The sequence below is a fragment of the Trachypithecus francoisi genome, unplaced genomic scaffold (assembly GCF_009764315.1).
Source record: "Trachypithecus francoisi isolate TF-2019V2 unplaced genomic scaffold, Tfra_2.0 Contig01461, whole genome shotgun sequence".
Taxonomy (NCBI): Eukaryota; Metazoa; Chordata; class Mammalia; order Primates; family Cercopithecidae; genus Trachypithecus; species Trachypithecus francoisi.
In genome coordinates, this window is record NW_022681433.1 from 362,896 (window position 1) to 389,466 (window position 26,571).

A 26,571-nucleotide genomic window follows, 5' to 3' on the forward strand; every position below is an offset into this window, starting at 1 on the left:
TTCTGTTTAAGAACGTATTTTTTTTTTTGTATTTAGCTTGAACATGAACATTTTAAGAATGAACTTGTATCTTTACTGCCTGATATAGTAAGTATTCAATATTTGTTGAATGTCTAAAATATATTTCACAAAAAGTAAAGTGCTTTGAAGACTAAACAACGTATCCCAAGCCCAGCATTTTTTCCTTACTAATCTTCTCTCCACTTTTGACTTTACGCTGAAGATTGGCACCATCAACTAAAATCTAAATAGCATTCTATGTTCCCTTTTAATTAACTCTCCATGACTTACACTTTCTCTGCAATCTGAATTATTTTTAAAAGGCCTTCCTAGTCCCTCAGATTGCATCTAAGATATAAGAATACATACAAACTGCAATATCAACAGAACTTAATTAAGCAGAATATGCAATGAGAGCAAATATGCAAGCACAATCTTTACTGAAGACAGGTAACCAAACAAGCTTTTTACAGATAATAAGGAGTTTGGGGGGAGGGGTGTGTAGCGGTGAAAATTCAGTTTTATAAGTATACTGCCATTGAGAGAATTACACCTGAGTATCTGCAACTGTACTTATTCACTGCAACAGTAAACAAGACAGATATGATCCCTGTTCGCAGAGAGCTCATAATTCATGATATTACTTTTGCTGGATGCACCAGAAAAAGAGGGATACATTTTAGCTTGGCCTTCAACTATGCCTAGCCTTTGGGCAGGTGGGGATCTGGGGATTGGGATGGCATTCTTAGGTACAAGGATAACAGGAGAAAAATGAAAAACACTAAAGCATGAGAAAATTAGTAGGACATGTACAGGGACTTTAAAGAACCATATTTTATCCACTTTAAGGTTCCATCAATTTAATTCAGGATTATTTTATAAACCAAAAGAAAAAATAGTAATTAAAGTTTTACAGAAATGGTTCTCAACTGGGGGCGATTATTGTCCTCTAAAGGGCATTTGGCAATATCTGGAACCATTTTTGTTGTCACAACTGATAAGACTAGTCTTTAGTAGATAACAGGTCAGGGATTATTGCTAATCATCTAAAACGCACGAGACCTCCCACAAAAAAAGAATTATTTGGCCTAACATGTCAATAATGCCAAGGTTGAGAACTCCTAAACTACAGAATGTTACAAGTTGAAAGATGCATCTAGGATATCTAAAAAGTATTTTAAGATACAGAAAATGCAGTAGTTCGGTTTACCTGAAATGAACCCAAGATTTGTAAAGGACTACTGGGAAACAATGCTGGCACTCTGTATCTGAATCTGTTCTTTCACCTTTGGAATAGTAAAGTGATAATGATCAGGGACTATGTTTTAAGAAATTAATTTAATGCAGTGTAAGTCACAGAGCTGGCCTTTGATGACCACTCTGTCCAAACTTTGCTTTCTAGAAACCCTGCACTCTAATCACTCCAATTGATATATCTATTTTGCTAATTCTCATCTCAGAATAACACTCATCTAAGAAGAAATAACACTGACTCATCTCACCAATCATATGGCAACTCTGATTATTTTTCTTTTTTAAAGCCCAGCTCTATGCCACTTATTCCTCCTCTCATGCACTGTTTAACATATTATTTTCTTCCTTTGAACTTTTAAAATATATCACCTGTATCTAACAGCATTCACTATGTGTGTGATTTATCCTTCCTCTACATGTAAGTTCCTTTGGGTCATGATCCATGATTGCTTCATACTTGCAACTCTCAGGGGACCCACGATAGTGCCTTGCACATCAAAGGGGTCAATAAATATTTGTAGACTGAGTAATGAATAAATACACAGTACTGGGAGAATATAATTAAATACAAATTCCTCAGACTTCTCTCAACCTTTCCTCACAGGGCTCATTTTGTAAACGTGAATCATTTTAGTAGCTCTCCAAGTCCTCATGCTTTAGCTATAGGGTCTCAGAGGGAGCGGGGTTCTTAAACCTTACTTTACAAAATACCATTTAATAAATTCCATTACATTTCAGATCATATCTCCAAGGGGTATCAGCCAGTACTTGCTCTCAAGACATTTAAAACATCTTATATAGGCAGAGTCCCAAACTCCCTGAAAAAAAGAGACAATTAGGGTACAAATATAAGCAATAAGAAAACTTCTACTCATTGTTCACAAATCCCAATTGCATTCTTGATAATCATACTTTTTGCACACGTGTGTGTGTGGGGGGAGGATTTAGAACATAACAAAAATCTTAAAAATGTATGAATGTAACAAAGAAAATAAGAAAAAAGGTCAGTTATAGAATTTTAAGGAGATCCTTTAAAAGATAATAAAAAGCAAGACTATTATTATTTTATTGTTATACAGCTTAATGGTGGAAGATAAGATTGTGGTCAATCCATACAGAAAATTAAGAAGACCATGTTTTAGAATATTTTGCAGGGCTTTTTTTTTTTTTTTTTTTGAAGTCCCCCTTTTTTTTTTCCTTCAGCGTGGTCCTTAAGCATCAATCAACGTTTGGTGCCAGCTTCTAGCAAGTCTTTTGCTTCATTTATTTTGGCTGCTACGTAAGGAGATCCCCCTGAGACAACAAAGAAAAATGAATTAAAATATACTTCATCATTGATACTAAAAATACTCTTCTCTGATATTGTCTCACACATTAATCCTGACAAATTATTTTATAAGCTAACTAGAAATCAAAACAGTATAAATTAAACTTGATTAGTGAAGTCCTACAACTATCCAACAATTAAAAAAAAACCTCTGAGAAAAATGATGAAAGAAAGTTATGATCAGGAATAACCTGAAAAATACTCAAATACTTCATGGGTCAGACATTCACCTTTCCAGTATTTGACCAGAGAATTTTCTAAAATTAAGTGGATGGTTAGGTAAATAAAGTAACAGTCTTTTCCATGACTGTTTTTTTTTTTTTTTTAAAGACACATTCATCTGTGAAAAGGGGTATCTTTTTGAAGAACATAAATCAATTCAATGGGTCTTTTTAAAGTATTAATCAAGTCTTATGATGTCACAAAAATAAAATGCATGTTTAAAAAGGCAACTATGTACTACCCAGTGCTAAAAACCTACTTGAGATAAATTATTTAATATTAATAAATGAGAGATAAAAATAACGTCAAAAGAAATTTTTGTTCTCTGAAATTATTCTATTAGAATATTGACAGAGTGTAGTTTTGGATTTACAGTGCCCCAAAATAAAACCGACTCAGTTTCTTTTTAGAGTTATTTGCAGTGAATTCTTTCTAATGTAAACAGCAAGTGGAAAATTGAGGTGAATTTCAAATGTAGAATCATTGTAAATCACAAACAGAACCTATTTGACATACAAAAATACTAGCCCCAAACTGTCACATGAAAGCTAAACATCATACGCCTTCTAACTTCTAGTCCTGAATACTGTCATTGTTTAACACTCAGACTAACAATCATATTACAGCTCACCAGTCTCTTTGTGTTTTTTATTTTGTATTCTCCCCTTAAGTGCAAACCATCTATAGCTGCTGAAAACATCATAAGGTCTCAGTAGCTTACAACAAACCAAAAAGCATCTAGCTAGTATTGGTGTACATTGTCCTGACTTTTTTCCGGCCTTTTATTGATATCATACCACCCAACTTATAACGGAAACGAAAGCAAAGAAAATACATCAACAAACATGGCGTTGTGGCAGAAAGGGTAATGCTGGAGAAAGCTATATTTAGCTCTTTGCCCTTGAGGATACTACTGACATTTTCATATCAAGATCTGAATTGCTATAAACACTTCTGGAATATATCACAGTATGTCCTTGAATGTCACAGTATGTCCTTGAATGTGCTATAAGAGTTACAAAGAAAGCTGATAAAAGTTTAAAGCACTTGGTTATGAAATCTGTTGATTATATTTGAAGACGATCTAGCAATCAGGAATTAGGTAATGTCAATGTGGTAAGCTGTTTAAATTCTTAGAGTTATCAGGGTGATGTCCTCAATGTCTTGAATATCCTCAGCAAATATTAAAATATTAATTAAACAAACATAACATTTGATTGATATGCATTCTGGATATTTAAATCATAGGCTGTAATATGCTCACTCAGCAGTTTGAAAAAAATCAAAGTCATAGATGATAGAAAGTCTTATACATTTTGGACTGGTTCTTGTGACTCTCATTCTACCTCTAAATAGTTGGAAAAGTTCTTCAGTCCAAAACTACAATTCCTATAGTCTCTTCAAGCAGTGTTTGATTCACATTAGGTTCCATTAATTAGAGCCATTCTTGTAAGACTTGGAAGGCTGAAATGAGGGAAAGCCTTTCTTGCTGAACCTCTTTATCATTATCACTACCAGTAAGCAAGAGTGTGGTTACAGTGGTGGCAGCAACTGTGCTTCTCCCACAGTTCTAGTGGCAGCCTGTGAGACGGCAGCTTCCCTGACACAGTAGCTCTGTAACTGTTTAGGAATGATTCTTGTAGGTCAAGGGTAGAACTTGCTCCTTCAGATCTTCGAACAACATGTAACCTGTGCTAAATGTTCTCCTGGTTAAAATACCTAGTTGCTGGCAGTGAATCCTGACTGATAACACAGGATAGGATGCATACCCTAAATTTAATGAAAACAAAATACTCTTGGCTGTACACAGTGGCTCACGCCTGTAATCGCAATACTTTGGGAGGCTGAAGTGAGAGGATTGCTTGAGCCCAGGAGTCTGAGACCAGCCTGGGCAACATAATAAGATTCTGTCTCTACAAAAAATTAAAAAATTAGTTGGGTGTCGTGGTGCCCACCTGTAGCCTGAGGCTGCAGTGAGCCTTGATCGCACCACTGCACTCCAGCCTGAGCGACAGAGTGAGGCCCTATCTCCAAAAAAGAAAAGAAAAAGAATCAAGAAAATAACACTCTTCCACCCCTCTCAGTTTTCTGGGGGAATTCAGCGAGTTCCATTTAATGAGAGCACTCACCTTCACCCTTGGTCTTTCTGTGCCTTTGTGCTTCTACCACTAAATATTGCCAGAGGTCTTCTGCTTCTGGCTACTGTGAACCACCATGTTTAAGACCAGCTCTCCTACTGACACCCAACTAGAAGAGCTAAATAAAATATAAACACATCAGTATAAAAGCACTGGAGGGCTACCAAGTCAGTCAGGTCTTGAGGGCCAACATCCTGGAGATAAGGGAAATGTACTATGATGAGTCCAACATTCTGCACTGCTTTTTTCCTTCAAAGAAGCCAGACACATAAGAGTATATAATACTATTCCATATATATGAAACATGTCTAAGGCCGAGCACAGTGGCTCAGACCTGTAACCCCGGCACTTTGGGAGGCCGAGGCGGGCGGATCACGAGGTCAGGAGATCGAGAGCATCCTGGCTAACACATCTCTATTAAAAATACAAAAATATAAAAAATTTTAGGGAAACCCCGTCTCTACTAAAAATAAAAAAAATTAGCCGGGTGTGGTGGCGGGCACCTGTAGGCCCAGCTGCTCAGGAGGCTGAGGCAGGAGAATGGCATGAACCCGCAAGGCACTGGCTGATGTTGCAGTGAGCCGAGATCGTGCCACTGCACTCCAGCCTTGATGACAGCAAGACTCTGTCTCAAAAAAATAAAATAAAATAAAACAAAATAAAAGATATGTCTAATCTATAGTCTATGGCAGAAAAAAGAATGGTGACTGCCCAGGCTGTGGACTGCCCAGGCTGTGGGGAGGGATTGGCAATGGGAAGGGGCAAAAAGGAACCTTTGGAGCTTATGGAGATGGTGTATGTCTTGACTGTTAGTGGTTACATGCACATATATATTTGCCAGAACTCATCAAATTATGCATTTAAATGGGTGCATTTTATTCTATATAAATTATATCTCAATAAAGTTGATTAATAAAAATCCAGCAGACTATATATTAAGAGACTATATTTTAAGAAATAGAAAAACATATACACTATCAAAAATAAAGCTGACATTGTTATACTAATTATAAGATAAAGTACATTTTAAGGTAAAATGCAAAACTAAAACGGGCAATTTCACAGTGTTACAAGGGTCAGTCTACTGGTAAGAGAAGGCAATTGTAAATTTGAATATACCTAATAAGATAGCCCTCAAAATACACAAAGAAAAAAAGAAGAAAACCAAAAGGAAAAACACACAAATCCACAATCTTAGTGAGTGATCCCTCTTCTCAACAATGCATAAAACAAGTAGACAAAATGAAAGAGTAAGAACACTGAAGTTAAATAACATCAACAAACTTGATTTAACTGACACACATAAAACATTCAGCCCTACAAGTGTAGAATGTATCTTCTTTTAAACTGCACATGGAACATTTACTGTAACTGACCATGTGCTAGGGTATAAAGTAAGTCTCAACAAACTTCAAAGATTAAAATAACAATAAATGGTGCTATGTAAAGTGTCTTCCATGGATGAATGTTGATTTACAACTGCTATTAGACCATAGGTTTGGAAATTGAGATTAAATGTTCAGAAAATATAGCTGTTTGAAATAATAGTGTACCCCTGTAAAACCTGGATCTTATATACATACTTTTTTCCTCAATTTTCTCATTTCATTTTCATTATTTTACAAAAGTTGTCAGTCCACCAGAGATTGAGAGAAAAAAAAAAAAAAAGTCCTCCAACAGAGTTTGAGAAACACTGAAACAGAGTCTGTTAACTGACCATAGGATAACTAAACTAGAAATCAGTAACAGGCCGGGCACGGTGGCTCAAGCCTGTAATCCCAGCACTTTGGGAGGCTGAGGCGGGCGGATCACAAGGTCAGGAGATCGAGACCATCCTGGCTAACATGGTGAAACCCCGTCTCTACTAAAAAATACCAAAAACTAGCCGGGCGAGGTGGCGGGCGCCTGTAGTCCCAGCTACTCGGGAGGCTGAGGCAGGAGAATGGCGTGAACCCGGGAGGCGGAGCTTGCAGTGAGCTGAGATCTGGCCAGTGCACTCCAGCTTGGGTGACAGAGCGAGACTCCGTCTCAAAAAAAAAAAAAAAAAAAAGAAATCAATAACAAACACATCTAGAAGATCCCAACGTTTGAATATTAATCAATACACTCCTAAATAACTCACGCATCAAGGAAGGTAGCACAATAGAAATTAGCATTTGAGAGAGAATCAACACAGCGAAAGATCAGTTCTCTAAAAAAATAACCAACTTCATGTCAGAGCATGTAAAAATGTAAAAGATAAATTCCAAGAAAAAGAAAACCTTTCAAAACTAATATAAGAAGAAATGGAAAATCAAAAGAATATTTAAGAAGCTAAACATGTAATTAAAAATCTTCCCAAAAAATAATAATCCTGGCCATGATTTTGTTGAATTTTTCTGAAAAACAGAAGAGAAAACACTTGCAACTCTCTTTATGAGGTTAGCATATCTTTGATAACAAACCCTAATGAAAATGTCACAGGGAAATCACAGATCCAGATCTCTCATGAGCACAGGTGCAAAACAAACAAAATATTCACTTATCAAATCAGACTAGATATGATGACCAAGTTAGGTTTATATCAGGAATGCAAGACTGGCTTACATATCCAAAAATTAATTGATGTAATTTACCACATTAACAGAATAAAAAATAAATATATTTATTTATTTATTTTTTTGACACAGAGTTTCTCTCTTGTTGCCCAGGCTGCAGTGCAACGGCTAGATTTTGGCTCACTGCAGCCTCTGCCTCCCGGGTTCAAGGGATTCTCCTGCCTCAGCCTTCCAAGTAGCTGGGATTATAGGCATGCACCACCATGCCCGGCTAATTTTGTATTTTTGGTAGAGATGAGGTTTCTCCATGTTGGTCAGGCTGGTCTTGAACCTCCAATCTCAGGTGATCTGCCCGCCCTGGCCTCCCAAAGTGCTGGGATTATAGGCATGAGTCACCGTGCCCAGCCAAAATAAATATATGATCATGCCAATAGGTTCAGAAAATTCAACACACATTCATAATAAAAGCTTTCAGTCAAGCTTCTGCACAGCAAAAGAAATAATCAGCAGAATAAACAGACAACCCACAAAGAGTAGGAGAAAATCTTCACAAACTGTGTATCTGACAAAGGGTTAATATCCAGAATCTACAAGAAACTCAAACCAATCAGCAAGAAAAAAATAAATAATCCCATCAAAAAGTGTGCTAAGGACACGAAAAGACAATTCTCAAAAAAAGATACACAAATGGCCAACACACATATAGAAAAAAGCTCAATATCACTATTTATCAGGGAAATGCAAATCAAAACCACAACGCCATACCATCTGACTCCTCCAAGAATGGCCATAATTTAAAAAATCAAAAAATTATAAATGTTGGCATGGATGTGGTGAAAAGGGAACACTGTTACACTGTTGGTGGGAGTATAAACTAGTAAAACCACTATGAAAAATTGCACACACATGCTTATAGCAGCACAATTCACAATTGTAAAAATATGGAACCAGCCTAAATGCCCATCAACCAACATGAGGATAAAGAAAATATGGTACATATATGTAATGGAATACTATTGAGCCATAAAAAGAAATAAAATAATGGCATTTGCAGCAAACTGGATGGAATTGGAGACCATCATTCTATGCGAAGCAACTCCGGAATGGAAAACCAATCCGTGTATATTCTCACTCTAAGTGGAAGCTAAGCTATAAGGACACAAGGGCATAAGAATGATATAATGGACTTTGGAGACTTGGGGGGAAGAGAGAAAAAGGAGATGAGGGATGAAAGACTACACACTGGGTACAGTGTACACTGCTTGGGTGATGAGCACACCAAGATCTGAGAAATCACCATAAAAAAGCTTTTCCATGCAACCAAACACCACTTGTTCCCCCAAAACTATTGAAATAAAAATAAATAATAAATAATAACACTAAATGAGAATGGATTAAACAATCTAGTCAAAAGGCAAAGGCTGTCAGACTGGATTAAATGACAACATGATCCAGCCAGGTGCAGTGGCTCAATGCCTATAAACCCAGCACACTTTGGGAGGCCGAGGCAGGAGGATCACTTGAGTTCAGGAGTTTGAGGCTAGCCTGTGCAATATAGCAAGACACTGTCTCTATTAAAAATAGAAGAAAAGCAAACAAGCATGACCCAACTATATGTTCTCTACAGGAGACACACTTAGATTTGAAGACAAAAATACTGAAAGTAAAAGGATGGAAAAAGACACATCCTGACAGCAGCAATCACTGAAAAGCTAGAGTAGTTAACGAGACAAAGTAAACTTGGAAACTAAAAATGTTATCAGAGACAAAAAGGGACATTCCATAATGAAAAATGGGCCAATCAATCTGGAAGACGGAACAACTGTAAACATATGTGTACCTAACAATAGAGCACCAAAATATATGAAGCAAAAACCAACCAAAACAAAAACAGAAACTAAGAAATGAATAAATATTTTATAATTCCAGCTAATACCCCACTTTCAATAACAGAACAACCACACAAAAGATCAACAAGGAAACAGAAGACTTATAACTAACAAGACCTAACAGATACTTATAGAACACTACCCAACAACAGAATACGCAATTCTTCCCAAATGCACAGAGGATATTCTCCAGGACAGAGCACATACTAGGCCATAAAACAAACCTTCATAAGTTGAAAAGGACATAAATAATACATTATATTCTCCGACCATAATAGAATGATCTTAAATGTGAGTACCACCACCCATAGCTTATGGGACACAGTGATAGCGGTGCAGAGAAATTTATAGCTATAAATGTCCATGTTAAAAAAAGAAGATGGCTGGGCACAGTGGGTCACACTTGTAATCCCAGCACTTTGGGGGGGGTGGTGGGGGGAGGCGCAGATCTCAGGAATTTAAGACCAGCATGGCAACAGGGCAAAACCCTATCTCTACAAAAAATACAAAAATTATCTGAGAAAGGTGGCATGTGCCTGTAGTCTCAGCTAATCAGGAGGCTAAGGTAGAAGGATCACTTAAGCCCAAGGGGTGGAGGCTGCAGTGAGCTATGACTGTGTCACTCTAGTCTGCGTGACAGTGAGACCCTGTTTCAAAAAAAAAAAAAAAAAAAAACTTCAAATCAATAACTTAATATTCAACCTAAGACAATGGAAAAAGAAGAGAAACTACTGTATGTCAAAAAATTAGATAATTTAGAGAAAATGGACAAGCTCCTAAAAGGTACAAACTACTGATACTGACTCCAAGAAGAGACAACTTGAATATTCCTGTGACAAGAGACTGAATCAGTAAACAAAAAACTACCCACAAAGAAAAGCCCGGCCCCCGATGGCTTATAGAAGAGAGAACATTTCCTAATTTATTTTATAAAGCCTATATTACCATCATACCAAAACCAGATAAAGATATCACAAGAAAGCTACTGATCAATATATGTTATAAGTATGGATGCAAAGATACTAAAACACAATACTAGCAAACCAAACCCAGCAACATATAAAAAGAACTATAAACCATGACCAACCAAGGGATGCAGGAATTATAAACCTTGCATCCCTGTGGGATTTAACACAGGGATGCAAGTTTGGTTTAAGCACCAAAAAATAAACATAACCAATCTCATCAAAAGAAAATAAAATTCACATAATGATCTCAATACACGGAGAAAAAGCATTTGACAAAATTCGACACCCTTTCATGAAAAAAGCACCCAGCAAACTAGGAATACAGAGAAGCTGTCTAAGTGTTAGTATGTTTGTAGATAAAAAGCATCTACAAAAAACCCACGGATTGAATGGAGAAAAGACTGGATGCTTTTCCCTAAGACCAGAAGCAAGACAAGGATGTCTGTTCTTAATGATCCTAGTCAACATTGTAATGGTGGTGAAAATGAGGTTAAAAAAGAAAAAGACATCCAGACTGGAAAGCAGGAAGTAAGACTATCACTATTCCTAGATGACATGATCTTGTATACTGAAAATCCTAAAGAATCCACTAATAACTATTAGACCTAATAAACAAGTTCAGCAAGGTTATGGGATAAAAGATCAATTACAACTCAACTGTATTTCTATACATTTATAATAAACAATCTGAAAATAAAATTATAAAAATAATTCCATTCACAATAGCATTAAAAAGAATAAAACAGGAATACATTTAACAAAAGAAGTACAAAACTCAAAGACTTGTAAACTATAAAACATTGTTGAAAGAAATTAAGGAAGATCTAAATAAATAGAAAAACATCCTGTCTCTGTGGATCAGAAGACTTAACACTGTTAAAATGGCAAAATTCCCCACTTTACAGATTTAATGCAATCCTTATCAAAAATCTCAGCTGATTTCCCTGTAGAAATTGACAAGCTGGTTCTAAAATTCATATGGAATTATTACAGAAGGATCAAGAATAGCCAAAACAATTCTACAAAATAAGAATAAAGTAGAAGGACTCATACTTCACAATATTAACACTTACTACAAAGCAACACTAATCAAGACAGTGTGGTACAAGGACAAGGACAGGCAGACAGATCAATGGCTAAAGGGGTTTCTTCCTGAGGTGATGAAAATGTTCCAAAATTAAGTGTGATGTTTGCACATGTCTAAGAATATACCAGAACTACTGAACTGTATACCTTAAATGGATTAACTGAATTGTATGGTATGTGAATTATATCTCAATATAGCATTAAAAAAAATGATGCAGAGACGAGGGGATCTGAAGAAAAATATTTGAGTCTGATTCGGTTTATCAGATCATTAGAGAATCACAGAAAACCAGAGTTGGAAGGGTTCTACCTCTTACCCAATAAATGAATTCCTTCTATGACATCACTAATAAGTTGCTCTCTAGTAGTTTTCAATCAAATTACCTTTGCTGCCTCTATCTGCACATCACTTTTTCCATTGCTGTAGCTCCAGCGTCTAGAAGAGGACCCTGTTCTACCGACTTCCAGAAGCCTCAATAATTACTAGCTGACTGATGTCTTGCGTTCCAGCTACAAGAAAAGTCTTCCTTATAGGGGTCACATTTTCACTGCTTAGAGTTTCTTCTCAGTGAACATAACTCTGTTCTCATAGAGGCATAGAAGAGGGACTTCACATACACATGCCACATTTTAGGTATTTGATATTGCAAAGATCCCCTCTAAGTTTCTCAGCAAATTTTCTTTTTCTTTAACCATTGCTTTGGCCAAAAGCCTAGGAGTCATCTTTCTTCATTTTGTCTTACCCCTGATTCATAAGCTTTGTTGGGTATTCCTTCAAAATATATCCGGAATTAGACCTTTTTTTTTTGAAACAGTCTCGCTCTTGTAGCCCAGGCTGGAGTGCAAAGGCTAGATCTTGGTTCACCGCAACCTCCGCCTCCCAGGTTAAAGTGATACTCCTGCCTCAGCCTCCCAAGTAGCTGGGATTAGCTTCCCAAGTAGCTGGGATTACAGGCATGCACCACCACACCCAGCTAATTTTGTATTTTTAGTAGAGATAGGGTTTCTCCATGTTGGTCAGGCTGGTCTCGAACTCCCAACCTCAGGTGATCTGCCCACCTTGGCCTCCCAAAGTGCTGGGACTACAGGCATGAGCCACCGTGCCTGGCCTAGGACCCCCCCCCCCCCCGCTTTTTTTTTTCCCTGACCTCCTCTACTACAACAACCCTCATCCAAAACAGTATCATTCTCTTGGATTACTACAATTTTCTCTAGTGACCTCCTTGCTTCCACTGTTGACTCCCTGTTTGCTTCATAGCTGCCAAAATAGTGTTCCTAATATTGCAAAACAGGTAATAGCATTCCCATAATACCTAAAAATAAAACCTGCAGTTTGTAGTATGGCTTGCAAGCCACTCCATCATTTAGCCTTGGGCTTCCTCTCCAATTGTATTTCCTACCACTCTCCCCTTTGCTTGCTAATGCTCCAGCTGATCTGCTTATAATTCCAGAAACAAACCATATGCTCTCATTTCAGGACCTATGCACTTGGTGTTTCTTCAGCCTGAAATACTCTTTCTTCATTTCGCATGACTTACTGCCTTAGGTCTCTGCTCAAATATTATCTCCTTAGACAGAATTTCTAAGAAGGCTATAAGTAAATCAGCATCCGCCTCCCCTCCAGCTGCCATTCTCTAACTCATGCTCTGCTTTTTCTTCAAAGTGCTTATGATCCATGACATCATGGGCATTTTTTATATCAGCCTTTTCTGCATAACAAACCACCCCAAAACTTAGTGGCTAAAAGCAACAATGTTCTTTTTATTTCTCACTTTTCTGTGGATTGGCAGGGTGGTTCTTCTGAGCTGGGTGGTCCAGGACGGCCTCATTAGGGCCTAAGCTGGGATAGCTAGGCCTCTCTCTACTTGGCCTTTCATCCTTCAGGGGGACAGCTTCGTCTTCTTCACTTGGTGGTCTCAAGGATCTAAGAAGGTAAGAGCTGAAGCTGCAATGCTTCGTGAGGCCCAGGCTCAGAAATCACACAATGTCATTTTTTGCTATATTCTATTGGTCAAAGCAAATGACAAAGGCCAACCTGAACACAAAGGGTGAAAAATCAGACCACCTCTTGATAGAGGAGCTATGAAGACTCTGCGGCCATTTTAAAACTACCAATTACCTATCTACTATTCCCTCTCACAGTGGAAATAAGATTCCTAACAGCAAGGTCTTTGGTTATCTTCTTCAGTATCTAGTGCATTATCTGGCTTATATTAAGTACTCAATACATTTTGTTGAATGAATAATTGCTCATATGACATTGTTTCCAGACACTTCATGATCCTATTCAATTTTCTCTGAATATGTGATTTGTCAGTATCCTTAAAAAATCTGGAATCCAGAAACAGACACAAAATTCTAGATAAGATCTAAATGCCTAGCTCAGTACAGCTGGATAAATGTTAATTGAATCAATGCATAACAAATAAACACAGAGGACTGCAGTAATATTTGGTCTTTAATAAAGATACTATGTGTTCTTTATGCAGCTTAGGACCACATTAAAATTTAGCAGCTTTTATGCTATTGAATCTTATAGGCCTTGAGATCAAATACATGTCCTATGGCTCTTTTCCATGTGAAACTCTGTCAAATCTCTGTCCCATAATTATACAATTGACTTTTGAGACTTAAAACATTACATTTATTCCCCCCAACATTTAATCTCTTCTAAATCATCACCTTCTCTAGTTGATCATTACCACTGACATACAAACCTGCTAAAAACTATTCAACAAGCTTTTATAATTAAAAAACAAAAGTAAAAAGCGAAAGAAAACAAAAAACATAAATTTTTCCCTTAATGACTCGTCCCTCTCTTGCAGTTACCATTCCACTTCTCTTCCTCACAAAACTTCTCAAAATAGCTGTGTATATAAGCTAACTCAACTTCCGTATCTTTTCACTCCTTAGCCCAGCAGCAGTTAAAACTGTTTAAGGTCATCAAAGTCTTCCAATGTGGAAAAAATACTCTGGACCCTCCTCTCTATCCTTATTTTAATGGTTCTCACAGCAGCATTCAGCCCAGTTTATCACTTGGTTTCCTTAAATATATTCCTGTCTTAGCTTCTATGGTATCATTTTCTCCTTACATTTTTTTCCTTCTGTCTCCTTTGATGATTTCCCGTTTTCTAACTTGATCTATACGTGTTTGGTTCCTTAGACCTGGATGTTCGGGTTTTTTCCCTCCTATTTCTATCCTTACTTTCACTTTTCATGACCTCTTAAAGTTGGTTTCAACACCATCTTAAATTGATGATTCTTAAGTCCAGTCTGCTTCTCTGAACTCTAGAGTCATTTATTCAATTCCTATTCTCCATTCCCACTTGGACAATCTACTGACTAATTCATTTAACATCAAGACAATATTTTTTTTTCTCCTAAACCTGTTTACAATCCACTTGTCCACTCTAGATCATCCCCCATTTCAGTAAATAGCTCCACCATCTATCTAATTTTTTGACTCAGAAATCAAGGGGAAATACTAAATGTCCTGTGTCAAATCAAGTGGCAGTAACTATTGCTTCTGTTTCTAAAACATATCTCAAATTCACTTTCTTGTCTCCATCCTAAACTAGGTCATCATTATTTCTCACTCAGATTACCCTACCAGCCTCCTAGATGACCGGCTAGTCAATTCATTTGTCATACTGTCTGAAAAGTAACTTTCTTTACTTTTGTTTTTGGTTATGATGGAGTAGTACGTTAGATGCTCACATTGAAAGCAACTAAAAAAAAAGCCAGACAAAATTCACAGCAAAAATGAAACCACTACTAAAAAACCCCACCTCTTGAACTAGTGTTATAGAGAAACTTCTAAGAAAACCATGACTTGAGGGTCCAAAGATTCCAGGGGAGTTTCAGAAAAAGTATTCTGAAATTGCTTTTTCCCTTAGATTATTTGACGATGCTTGGTGTAAGGCAAGAAATTAAAATTATGGGCAAAGGACACAAGAAGGCTGCTGCTGGGGCAGGCAAGGTATCACAAGCTGCTAAGACAAAAACTGCAGACTCAAAGATTTAGAACTCAACTGACAAAGGCAAGCTTGAAAATAGAACCTGATACACAGCTGATTTTTCCCTCTAAGTACATACCAAATTCTGAACTTGTACAGGGTAGAAGCAAAGTAGAAAGTTTCTGAAAAAAGCAAGAAGCTTCTGAAAAGCATAGTAAAGTTTTTGGAAGTTTCAAAATGTTAAGGAGACTGTGATTAGAGATCAGAACCTTCCAGGCATAGGAACCCCACTGAACACCCCACAAACCCAGTTGGGACCCGTAGAGCAGTGGTTCTCAAACATTAGTGTACATTAGAATCCACTGGAGGGCTTCGTAAACCACAAAATGCTAGGCCCCAACCACAGGTTTTCTGATTAAGTAGGTCTAGGGTGGAACCCACGAGTTTGCATGTCTAACAAGTGCCCGGGGAAGCTGCTGACAGTGTGGGGACCACATCTTTAGAAATACTGAGAAAAGGAAATACATCAACACTGGGATGATTTGTAACTCTCAGTGAAGCAGTATTCCCCAAATGGCCAATGAATGATGTTACAAAATCACAGATGGGAAAAAAGAAAATTCAAAGTAAAAGATAGACCAACGGATTTTAATATAATAGACTTTGAAAGTTCATTGGCATGGTTTCAGGTTCCACAATGCAACGAATCTTTAAGAAACTAACACTTGTTGAGTTCTGGTTCAGTAGCAATGAAGAATATCTGCAATTATCTAAAAAGACGAATAAAATACTATTTCCTTTCCCAACTACTCATTTGTGTGAAGTCGTATTTTCTTCATACATTTAAACAAAACAATGTATCACAAGAGAATAGATGTAGAGGTTGATATAAGTATCAGGGTATTTTCTGTTAATACCTTCTGTTAAGCCAGACATTAAAAGAGAGGTGCAAAAAGGTAAAACAATGTCACTTTACTCATTAGTCTTCACAAATTTTATTGTAGAAAAGCCAAATTTTTATAAAGATTATGTTATCTATATTAATATAACAAGTTTAATATTTTTAAATGAATTAATAGGTAAATATATTCAAACTTTCTCAGTTTTAGGCCAACACAGTGGCTCATGCCTGTAATCCCAGCACTTTGAGAGGCCAAGGTGGGAGGACTGCTTGAGTTCATGAGTTCGGGACCTGGGCAACATAGTGAGATTCCATCTCTACAAAGATAAAAATAAAAAATTAGCTGGGTATGTTGGCACACGCCTATTGTCCCAAGTACTTGAGAGGCTGGGGTGAGACGATTGCTTGAGTCTGAGAAGCCAAGGCTGAAGTGAGCTGTGATCACACCACTGCACTCCAGCCTGGGCAATGGAACAAGACCTTGTCTCAATGAAAACAAAGAAAAAGAAAACAATTACTCAGTGTTAATTTCTATTATTGTAAATACTCACAGAATTCATATAAAGTCTTTTTTGGTATGAGACAAAAAAGTTTGAAAACTGTTGCTTTCATACAAAATGTATGGCATTTAAAAAATTTACTTTGCATACAAACAGAAGGCCTGAAATCCAAATAACTATGAGTAATATATTTAAGAAAATAGAGGAAAGATGGAAAAGATACATAAAATTATAGAGAATTTCACGGAGGATTGGATTTCATAAAAATTTTAGAAATGACATTAAGAGCTTAATAGTTAAGACAGTGTAGAAGAAAGAACAATGAACTGGAAAAAACTAATAGTCCCAGTGTTACTTGAGGAGTGGCCAAAGTAATATTTTATTTCAGACTGTAGTAAGTCAAGAAAGTATGCTGTAGTTTTTTCTGTTTTGTTTTGTTTTGTTTTTTGAGATGGAGTCTCGCTCCGTCGCCTGTCACCCAGGCTGGAGTGCAGTGGCGTGATCTCGGCTCACTGCAAGCTCCACCTCCCGGGTTCATGTCATTCTCCTGCCTCAGCCTCCCGAGTAGCTGGGACTACAGGCACCTGCCACCACGCCCGGCTGATTTTGTTTGTTTTTTTTTGGTAGAGACAGGGTTTCACCGTGTTAGCCAGGATGGTCTCCATCTCCTGACCTCAGGATCTGCCCACCTCGGCCTCCCAAAGTGCCAGGATTACAGGCGTGAGCCACCTCGCCAGCCAGTATGCTGTATTCTTTGGATAGTCACTAAAGAAATTGTTTTGTTTTGTTTTCTCTGAGACAGAGTTTCACTCTGTCACCTAGGTTGGAGTACAGTAGCATGATCATAGCTCACTGTAGCCTCCATCTCCCAGGCTTAAGCAATCCTCCCACCTCAGCTTCACAAGCAGCTGGGACAACTGGCATGTGCCACGATGTCCAGAAAATTTTTTAAAAATTTTACTAGAGAAAGGGTCTTGCTATGTTGCCCGGGCTGGTCTTGAATTCCACAGCCCAAGCAATCCTCTTGCCCGGGCCTCCCAAAATAAATTGTCTTTTTAAAAAATGTATCTATCAAGTTATTAAAGAAAAAATTACAAAATTTTTAAAAAACTGAGCCAACTAAAAGTCAAGGAACAGAAAAAGGAATATAGGTGAGTCAAATAGAAAACCAAAAGTAACATGTTTTTTATATATATGTATGTATATATATACACACACACACACACACAAACACACACACACACATATACACACACACGGCCAACATATATATGTACATGTGTATATGTATATATTCAAATACCAGTAACTACATTAAATGTAAAAGGACTAGTTACATTAAAAGTCTAAAATTATCACACTCAAAGAAAACAACTGCATGCTGCTTGGAAGAGACAAACCAACAAGAGAGACACAAAAAGGCTGAAAATAAAAAGATGGAAAAAAGATATACCACGTAAACACTAACCAAAGAAAAGTTGGTACAGCTATACATATTTTCAATAAGGTAGGCGTTATGGCAAAAAGCACTACTATAAACAAAGAGATATTTAAAACAAGGGAGAAATCCATATGTAATATATAACAATCCTAAATCATTTGCCCCCTAAATGAAGAAACAGACAAATCCACAATCACTGTAGGAAGTTTTACCCCTATCTTAACAGATAATGGAGTAGACAGACAAGAAATAGTAAGAATGAAGAAGATCTGAACAATACAGTCAACGAACTTTACTCACATATCTAGAACACTGCATCGAGTAACTGCAGAATATACATTCTGTTCAAGTGATCATAAATTTTTCCCAAAATTGACCATATGCTAGATCACTGAAATCAGAGTATGTTCTCTTCCCAAATGGAATTAAGCTAGAAATCAGTACTATAGAGATAACTACAAAATCCTCTATTGTTCAAAAATGAGGGAATGCATGCCAAATAACACACAGGTCAAAGAAAAAAATCATAAGGAAAATTATAGTATTTTGAACTGAATGACAGCTGAAACCAGTGATCTGAATATTCATTTCAAAAAATTAGAAAAAGAACAGCAAATTAAACCCAAAGATAGTGGAAGGAATGAAATAACAATGATGCAAAAATTTATTTTATAAATAGAGATCAATAAAATAAGAGATGATATAAATAAATTACTAATATTGGGAATAAAAATGTGGCTTAACTCTGCAATTACAAACATTACCAAGGTAATAAGAAGATATTATGAACCGACTTGTAACAATAGACCTGAAATTTTAGGTGAAATGAACAAATTCCTAAGGAAAAAACCTAATAAAAACGATATTAAGGAGAAATGAAAGATGTGAAAGAAATGTGTATCTTTTAAATAAATTGAAATGGCCGGGTGCAGTGGCTCACGCCTATGATCCCAGCACTTTGAGAGGCCAAGGCAGGCGGAACACTTGAGGTCAGGAGCTCATGACCAGCCTGGCCAACACGGTGAAATGCCATCTCAACTAAATCTACAAAAACTAGCCGGGTGTGGTGGCACACACCTGTAGTCCTAGCTACTTGGGAGGCTGAGGCAGGACAATCACCTGAACTCAGGAGGTGAAGGTTGCAGTGAGCAGAGATCGTGCCACTGCACTCCAGCCTGAGCAACAGAGGAAGATTCCATCTCAAAAAAATGAAGAAATAAAAATAAAATAAATAAATTGAATCAGTAATTTTAAACCTTCCCACAAAGAAGTCTCCAAGCCCAGATGGCTTCATTTGTGAACTCTTACAAATACTTAGAAATAAGATTAATGGGAGGCCAAGGCGGGTAGATCAGGAGGTCAGGAGATCGAGACCATCCTGGCTCACACAGTGAAACCCTGTCTCTACTAAAAATACAAAAACATTAGCCAGGCATGGTGGCAGGCGCCTAGAGTCCCAGCTACTCAGGAAGCTGTGGCAGGAGAATGGTGAGAACCCAGAAGGCGGAGCTTGCAATGAGCCAAGATTGTGCCACTGCACTCCAGCCTGGGCAACAGAGCAAGACTCCATATCAAAAAAAAAAAAAAAAAGAAGAAGTTAAGACTAATCTTACACAAATATTCAGAAAGTAAAGAATGCTGCCCAATTTCTTTTAAGAGGCCAGAGTTTCTTGATAACAATATTTATCAACTTTCAAAAAAAGGCAAAATAAACAGTTAATTTTTTTCATAAACAGAGGCAAAATTTTCCCCTTTAATTTATGCCCTGTATAGGAAATCTTTGCCTAAGTCTATGTTTTTTTTAATATGGAAGTTTCTTTTACCTTTCATATTTAGGTTTGTTAAATTAAATAAGCAGGATGTAATTAGCCTGGGGCTGTCTCTGTGTCTCTGTACTTAGTTCCCACATAATGAACTACAACCTAACTTAGTGCTTACACAAACGGAAACCCAACTTAGAAGTATAACAAACAGTTTCCGCAGATCACAAGCAGTCAACTCATCACACCATGCTCAAACAAGGTAAATGCTTCACCATACCATGCCCATGCCAAATAAGGCAGATGCCTAGCTGAAGCCAATCAGGTGATTTCTCTGCTTTGCTTTTGTATCTGGCCTATAAAAGCTTGCTGCTCATGCTGTTAAGGGGGTCCTCTGAACCTCTTCTGGTTCTGAGTGCAGCCCAATTCATGACTCATTCCTTGCTCAAATAAACTCTGCTAAATTTGTCCGAAGTTTTTCTTTTAACAGGTTATAATCCATTAAGAATTGGTTTTGTAGCCCGGGCGCGGTGGCTCAAACCTGTAATCCCAGCACTTTGGGAGGCCGAGACGGGTGGATCACGAGGTCAGGAGATCGAGGCCAGGATCCCCGTCTCTACTAAAAAATACAAAAAAAAACTAGCCGGGCGAGGTGGCGGGGGCTTGTGGTCCCAGCTACTTGGGAGGCTGAGGCAGGAGAATGGCGTAAACCCAGGAGGTGGAGCTTGCAGTGAGCTGAGATCCGGCCACTGCACTCCAGCCTGGGCAACAGAGCGAGACTCCGTCTCAAAAAAAAAAAAAAGAATTCGTTTTGCATATGGCATCACATGATTCATTTTCCCCATATACATATATATGGACAGATTGATGCCACCGCCTTGACTAATGTTAAGACACCACCAGTTTTACTCACCAATATTTTTACACCATCAGAGCAAAGGTTGGCAAAGTGAAAAAGGAATATAGTTATGATTTGTGCACTTTTCTGCCCATATATTATAGTTCAATAAAAAGTATACTTAAAAATAAAAAAAAGTGGAGTTTGAGGATGAAAGAAAAATGACCTCTTAAAAGGTATACTGAATTGTATCACTCTAGTGCTTAAAAGCTGACAGTAATTCCCTTTGCATTTAGAACAAAGTTGAGATCTTATATAGAACTTACAGTATTTCATTATCATAATACGTATCTAGTTTTTAAAATCTGGTTACCACTTTACCTCATGCTATCTTTCCTCTTGCCTATTATATTCCTATCACACTAATTTTCCTTCAGGTCTTTCAGCACACTAAATTCTTTCCTCCCTCAGAGGCTTTGCACGTTAAGCCCCTTTACTTTCTTTACCACTTTTCACACAGCTAGCTCTTTCTCATCCTGTCTCCTCACACAGGTTTTCCCAGTCATCCTATGTAAAGTTGCCCCTCTCCTACATTTTATATCTTAGCTCATACTTTTTATTGCCTTGCTACAACTTGAAATAGGTTTACTTATTTTTTTGTCTGCTTCTTCATTAGAATGCATGCTGCCATGGGGACAGAGATCTAATTGTCTTGTCGAAGTTGTCTTAAGATTTAGCACAATGCCTGCCACATAGTAGGTGCTAAATAAATAATTTTTGAATAAATGGAAGATTAGTGTTAGGTTGTTTCCTGTCAATCTAATCTAAGAAATTATTTAATATATAAGTTATCACTCCCAATTCTGTTTTACCTACCAATTGTTTGCCTTGTTTTTATCTATTTGTTTATTCATTTACTCACCAAAAAAAATTATGAATTTAGAGTTTATGATGTGTCAGCAGTAAGTTATAAAGAATAAGCTATGTTCTTTACTTTTAAGGATCTCAGCATTTATCAAGGAAAATCAATGCATGATTAAAACCAAATTGTCTCTTTACCAAAAAAATTAGTTAACACAAAGGTTTAAATCTAAAATGTTGAAATGAAGGGAAAAGATGAACCCTCCAAAACAAATAGTCTACTAAATCTATCCAAAAAAAAAAAAAAAGAAGTTAATTAGGCATCACCTTTTCTTAGTGAATCCATGTTGACTCTTGGTGATCACCTTTCTTTTTCTAAATATTTAGAACCCATTTTTAAATGTAATGTACTGTAAGAAATTACAATATATTATTACCAGGACTTCAAATAAAAATTAGCTTCTTTTACAATGAAAGTAATTAGAGAAAATCCATTCAACAGCATAATTACTTTGACTTGTTTTTAATCCCAATATTTAATTTAATTTGGACTTAAACACTCTAATAAGGAAGTGTGAGAATACTGTGTGTTTATTGAAAGGCGTATGAGTGGGAAAAGGTTGAGAATCTCCCCACTGCAGGCAGACAGATTTCATCTAAATACAAGAAAGAACTTTCTAGTAGTTAGAGCTGTTCACCAGTAGAGCAAGCTGCCTTGTGAATAGGAAGTTCTTAATCACTAAAAGTCTTGAAGGAGAGCCAATAGGACATTTTCCCCGGGACAGAGCAGAAAGTCCAGATTTAGGAGGCAGCATTGATTAGATCAGCACCTCTCAAGCTACAGCAAAGGAGTACTTTTTAAATGTTTTAAACATTTCCAATCTTTAGTGGACCAATACTTTTACACAGTGTGAAAGTATCACACATTTGGGTATCATGGCAATGTTATAAAGCTTTCTAAATGTTTACTTCTGATTTCTGTTTTTAACTTGCACAAACTGGCCTGGCAAGAATAGGCAAAATACATATTGATTAAGACTGCATTAGACAGCCTGTAAAAAATCTCTGAGCAATCTGTCCTCTCCCCTTCTACATTCACTATGCATTACTGTAAAACCACTCATTTCATAACCACCAATCTCTTTCTTCATCAATTTAAGAAAAGCAGTAATCTAAAAGATATTAGCCTTGAAAGCATTAGATCAAAGACCTGAGATGTTTTTACTATGTTAATTTTTTATCTCACTACATTGAAAAAGAAAAATTTCCTTTTCACCAAAATACATCTGAATGCTTATTTAAAACTAATTACAAAGATTTATTTTCAGCCATTTCCCACACCTAATTTTCTAGTGTCACTTTCTTTGCACAGCTGATAATGAAATGTGTAACAAATTACAGTTGGTCACACATGTGAAATTCCAAACTTGTCCTATCAGGTGGTAGCAAAACCAACCAAAAAGTTACTTGGGGGTGGGGTGGGGAAACATATTCATGAATTCAGAAGCACTAGAAATGAGATTTAAGTATTTCCAACTACCTATAATACCCAGTGGTGACCTGGCCCAAGTAAATATGTTGAAGGATTCTAAGAAGAAGAAACACAATTAAGAGCTGCCCATTCTCATACTTCCCCAAATACTCTTGGATTTCTCTTCCCAAAGGCAATGAGGCATTTTTGAAAATCTGTTGCCTTCCCATTGAAAACAAAACAATCTTCCTTCTCAAAAGATAATTTTCAGGTTTATGAGCTATCATCTCCCAACTCCATCAAAGACAGAAGTTCCAACATTCCTATCACACTACACTTCTGCTAGAGCAGGAGTTCCTAACTGTGACTATATGGATGGGTTTTAGGAAGTGCATGAACTTTCTGAACTCCAAATGTTTTTAAATTTTGGGTGAATGAGCAGTTATGTGGAAAAAAGGTCCACAGTTGTCAATATATTCTTAAGAGGGTACAACAATCCAAAAAAAAAAAAAAGGCATTTTTCTCATGTTAAAAATCTGATCTGAACAGAAACATAGGGTACAGCCTCTGCATTAATTGAACAGGCATAAAAGGTTATTAAATAATGCAAATAAAAATGACTTTAGAAATAAGTCCCTTCATTTCATAAACAATAAAACTCATATTTGGAGTTAAAGGAGTATTCGAGGCCACAATGCTGGCCAGCAGGTAGAAGCCAAAGAAAAATGCTGACCCCTCGCTCCCAAGTCCATTCTTTCACACCCAGCTACCCACACAGGGCCAGACTAAAGGATATTAGTACTAGCCCACTACAGTCAACAATCCCACCTCGAATAAATATACCATCTCAAAATAAATCAAGTAATTCTTTAAATACTACTGGCTCATAAGATAGACAAACATTTTCTTTTTTACTACAATTATCTAAAAATACATATTGTTAGATACATTTTAGAACTTGGTTCCTTGCCAGCGGGCACAATCAACAACTTGTCGATCATCAGAAAGACAGACAGGAGTGCTTGACCCTACTGCAATCAATCAGAGAAGGGTATTCACTTGACCTGGAAGGAACAGGGACTGTTTAGGAAACAGAGGGCTTCAAGGAGGCACTTCACATTTCTTTCTTAGCCAATTACTCCAAAAGCCCACAATGCAAAGTAAATTAGCTGAGTGAATCTTTCAGTAACTGTTGAAACTGTTTAGAAATTTTTAGCAAAACCTCTTTTCAAAGTTTATTCTCATGTTGATTCACACTAAAGAACAGTAAGTGCAAAAACCAACAGAGATGATGCTCAGCGAAAAGAATTTTTATGGTAAGTAATTAAGTGAGAAAGCTGAAAAGGAATGCCTTATTTTGGTATTGGTTAGGATGGAGAGTAATCCAAAATTTGTTTTTACTTTTTTTTTTTAAATAATTAGAAAACTGAAAGTCTGTAAATAAGAATCCAAGAAACCCTTCGCTCTCCTCCCCCACCCCCCTTTGACTTCTGAAATACAGTGTAACTTTCTACCATCTGTTATTTTAAAGCAGAAACAGCAATGAACATATGGGCTTTCTCTCTCAAGCAGCTGTAGTGTAGTTAAAGTTATAATAATTGTCTTTCTGTAAGATAAATTTACATTAAAAACCTGGCCAGTTAAAAACAAATGGCTCGGCCTCAGAGTCTTCCAGAATAAAATTAAGAAATTCAGAATCATCTATGACATATTACATTCACAGATTTGGAGGAAATCCTCTAACTCTTGTGCTTTTACATTTAAGGTTAAATAAATATAACTTGTTATGCCCAAATCAGTTCATAACTCATGTTTTTGATTTTTCTTGATCAAAATGGCAGGTGCATCACATGGGTTCGGGAAGTCATATATAAAAACCAGCAACTAAGTTATTGAAAGCAGATAATATAAATCTACTTGTGTGAATCACTCCAATCTAAATGCTCTTCTATGAGAAAAAAAATCACAATACATGTCGCACACAAACTTCCATCTCAAATCATTTATAATGACTTTAAGTAATCTGAAAGGAATTCATAGCATATTTTGATATACAGATTATGAAAAACAGGAATTCTACTTACCTTTATCTGGGTGATTCAAAATCATGATTCTCTTATGAGCTGTTCTAATCCTAGCCTTGCCAGCAGATGGGCTGTAAAAAGAAATTAAAGTGCTTATAATAAATAGTGACAAATACAGATTATAAATTAATGGTTTATATGGGTTTTAAGAAACTAAAACTTAATGAGAATTTCACCATCTTGTGGACAAATATGAAATTACAGCTTTCCACTTAATTCTACTAACCATCAAAATAAATCAGTGATTCAATGTTACATGTGTTTTTCTTCAGTCCTTTGTAATGCCAGTCCTTATTCTCAATTTAAAAAACAATATATAGGTTAGGGGAGTCAGCATCTGCAGACAACACTGTAAGTTTGAAAACTTGTGCTTCTAAGTTATTTGGGGGGAAGGCAGTATATATGGTGTAGCAGAAAAGTATTTGGATTCCAGAGGTACACTGCTGGACTTTCCCCACGCCCCCACCCCCTGAGAAGGAGTCTTGCTCTGTCACCCAGGCTGAAAGTGCAGTTGCATGATCTCAGCTCACTGCAACCTCCGCCTCCCGGGTTCAAGCAATTCTCCTGCCTCAGCCTCCCGAGTAGCTGAGATTACAGATGCGCACCACCCCACCCGGCTAATTTGTGTATTTTAGTAGAGATGGGGTTTCATCATGTTGTCCAGGCTGGTCTCCAACTCCTGACCTCGTGATCTGAGCAACTCGGCCTCCCAAAGTGCTAGGATTAAAGGTATGAGCCACCATGCCTGGCCCACTGCTGGATTTTAATCCCAGCATTGATATTTAAGATTGGGTAAACTTGATCAAATTTTTATCCTCCTGGTGCTTCAGTTTCCTCACTGTAAAACAGGGCTAGAGCAACTACAAGGATTAAATGAGTTAATGCCTACGAAGTGTTAAAACAGTACCTGGAATAGTACTGTTCAATAGTACAATAGTACAATAGAATGTAGCAAGTGCTTCATTATAGTTATCTTTTATCTTTACAAAGGATCTCAAAACTCTTTATATCTCATAGTTGTTTAGCTTTGTGGAAAAAAACCCATGGGTAAAGCTTGGCTGTTAAAGCCTATGCAGTAAACAAACATTAAAGTAGATAATTAAATAATCCTAAAATTATTTGGGTAGAACCCAATTTATCCACTATTGGAAATGTTGCTCATAAGTACATTTTCTAGGCAAGGAAAAAAAATTAACACTAACAACAACAAAATCCTACTACTGCTACTTAATAGCTATACTATCTTGTTTAAGCTACTTAACTTTTCTGAGTCTCAAATGGGGATAATAATAGTTGACTTAAAGCACAGGGCAATTACTATAAAGCTCAAAATAATTT

At 36.9% G+C, this 26,571-nt stretch overlaps 1 protein-coding gene across 2 annotated transcripts in view; it reads right to left on the reverse strand.

Moving 5' to 3' along the window:
- Nucleotides 1–2,291: 2,291 nt before the first annotated feature.
- DNAJC15 (DnaJ heat shock protein family (Hsp40) member C15) overlaps nt 2,292–26,571 on the reverse strand; it is an 83,998-nt gene continuing 59,718 nt past the window's right edge. The window contains exons 5-6 of one of the 2 annotated variants that reach the window (XM_033234078.1): nt 25,234–25,304; nt 2,292–2,547 (exon numbers count right to left, since the gene is read on the reverse strand). In XM_033234078.1, the coding sequence (XP_033089969.1) occupies nt 2,477–2,547; nt 25,234–25,304 (142 nt within the window). In that variant the 3' untranslated portion in view covers nt 2,292–2,476. The remainder of the gene's footprint in view (nt 2,548–25,233; nt 25,305–26,571) is intronic. The other variant, XM_033234087.1, reaches the window with a different exon arrangement.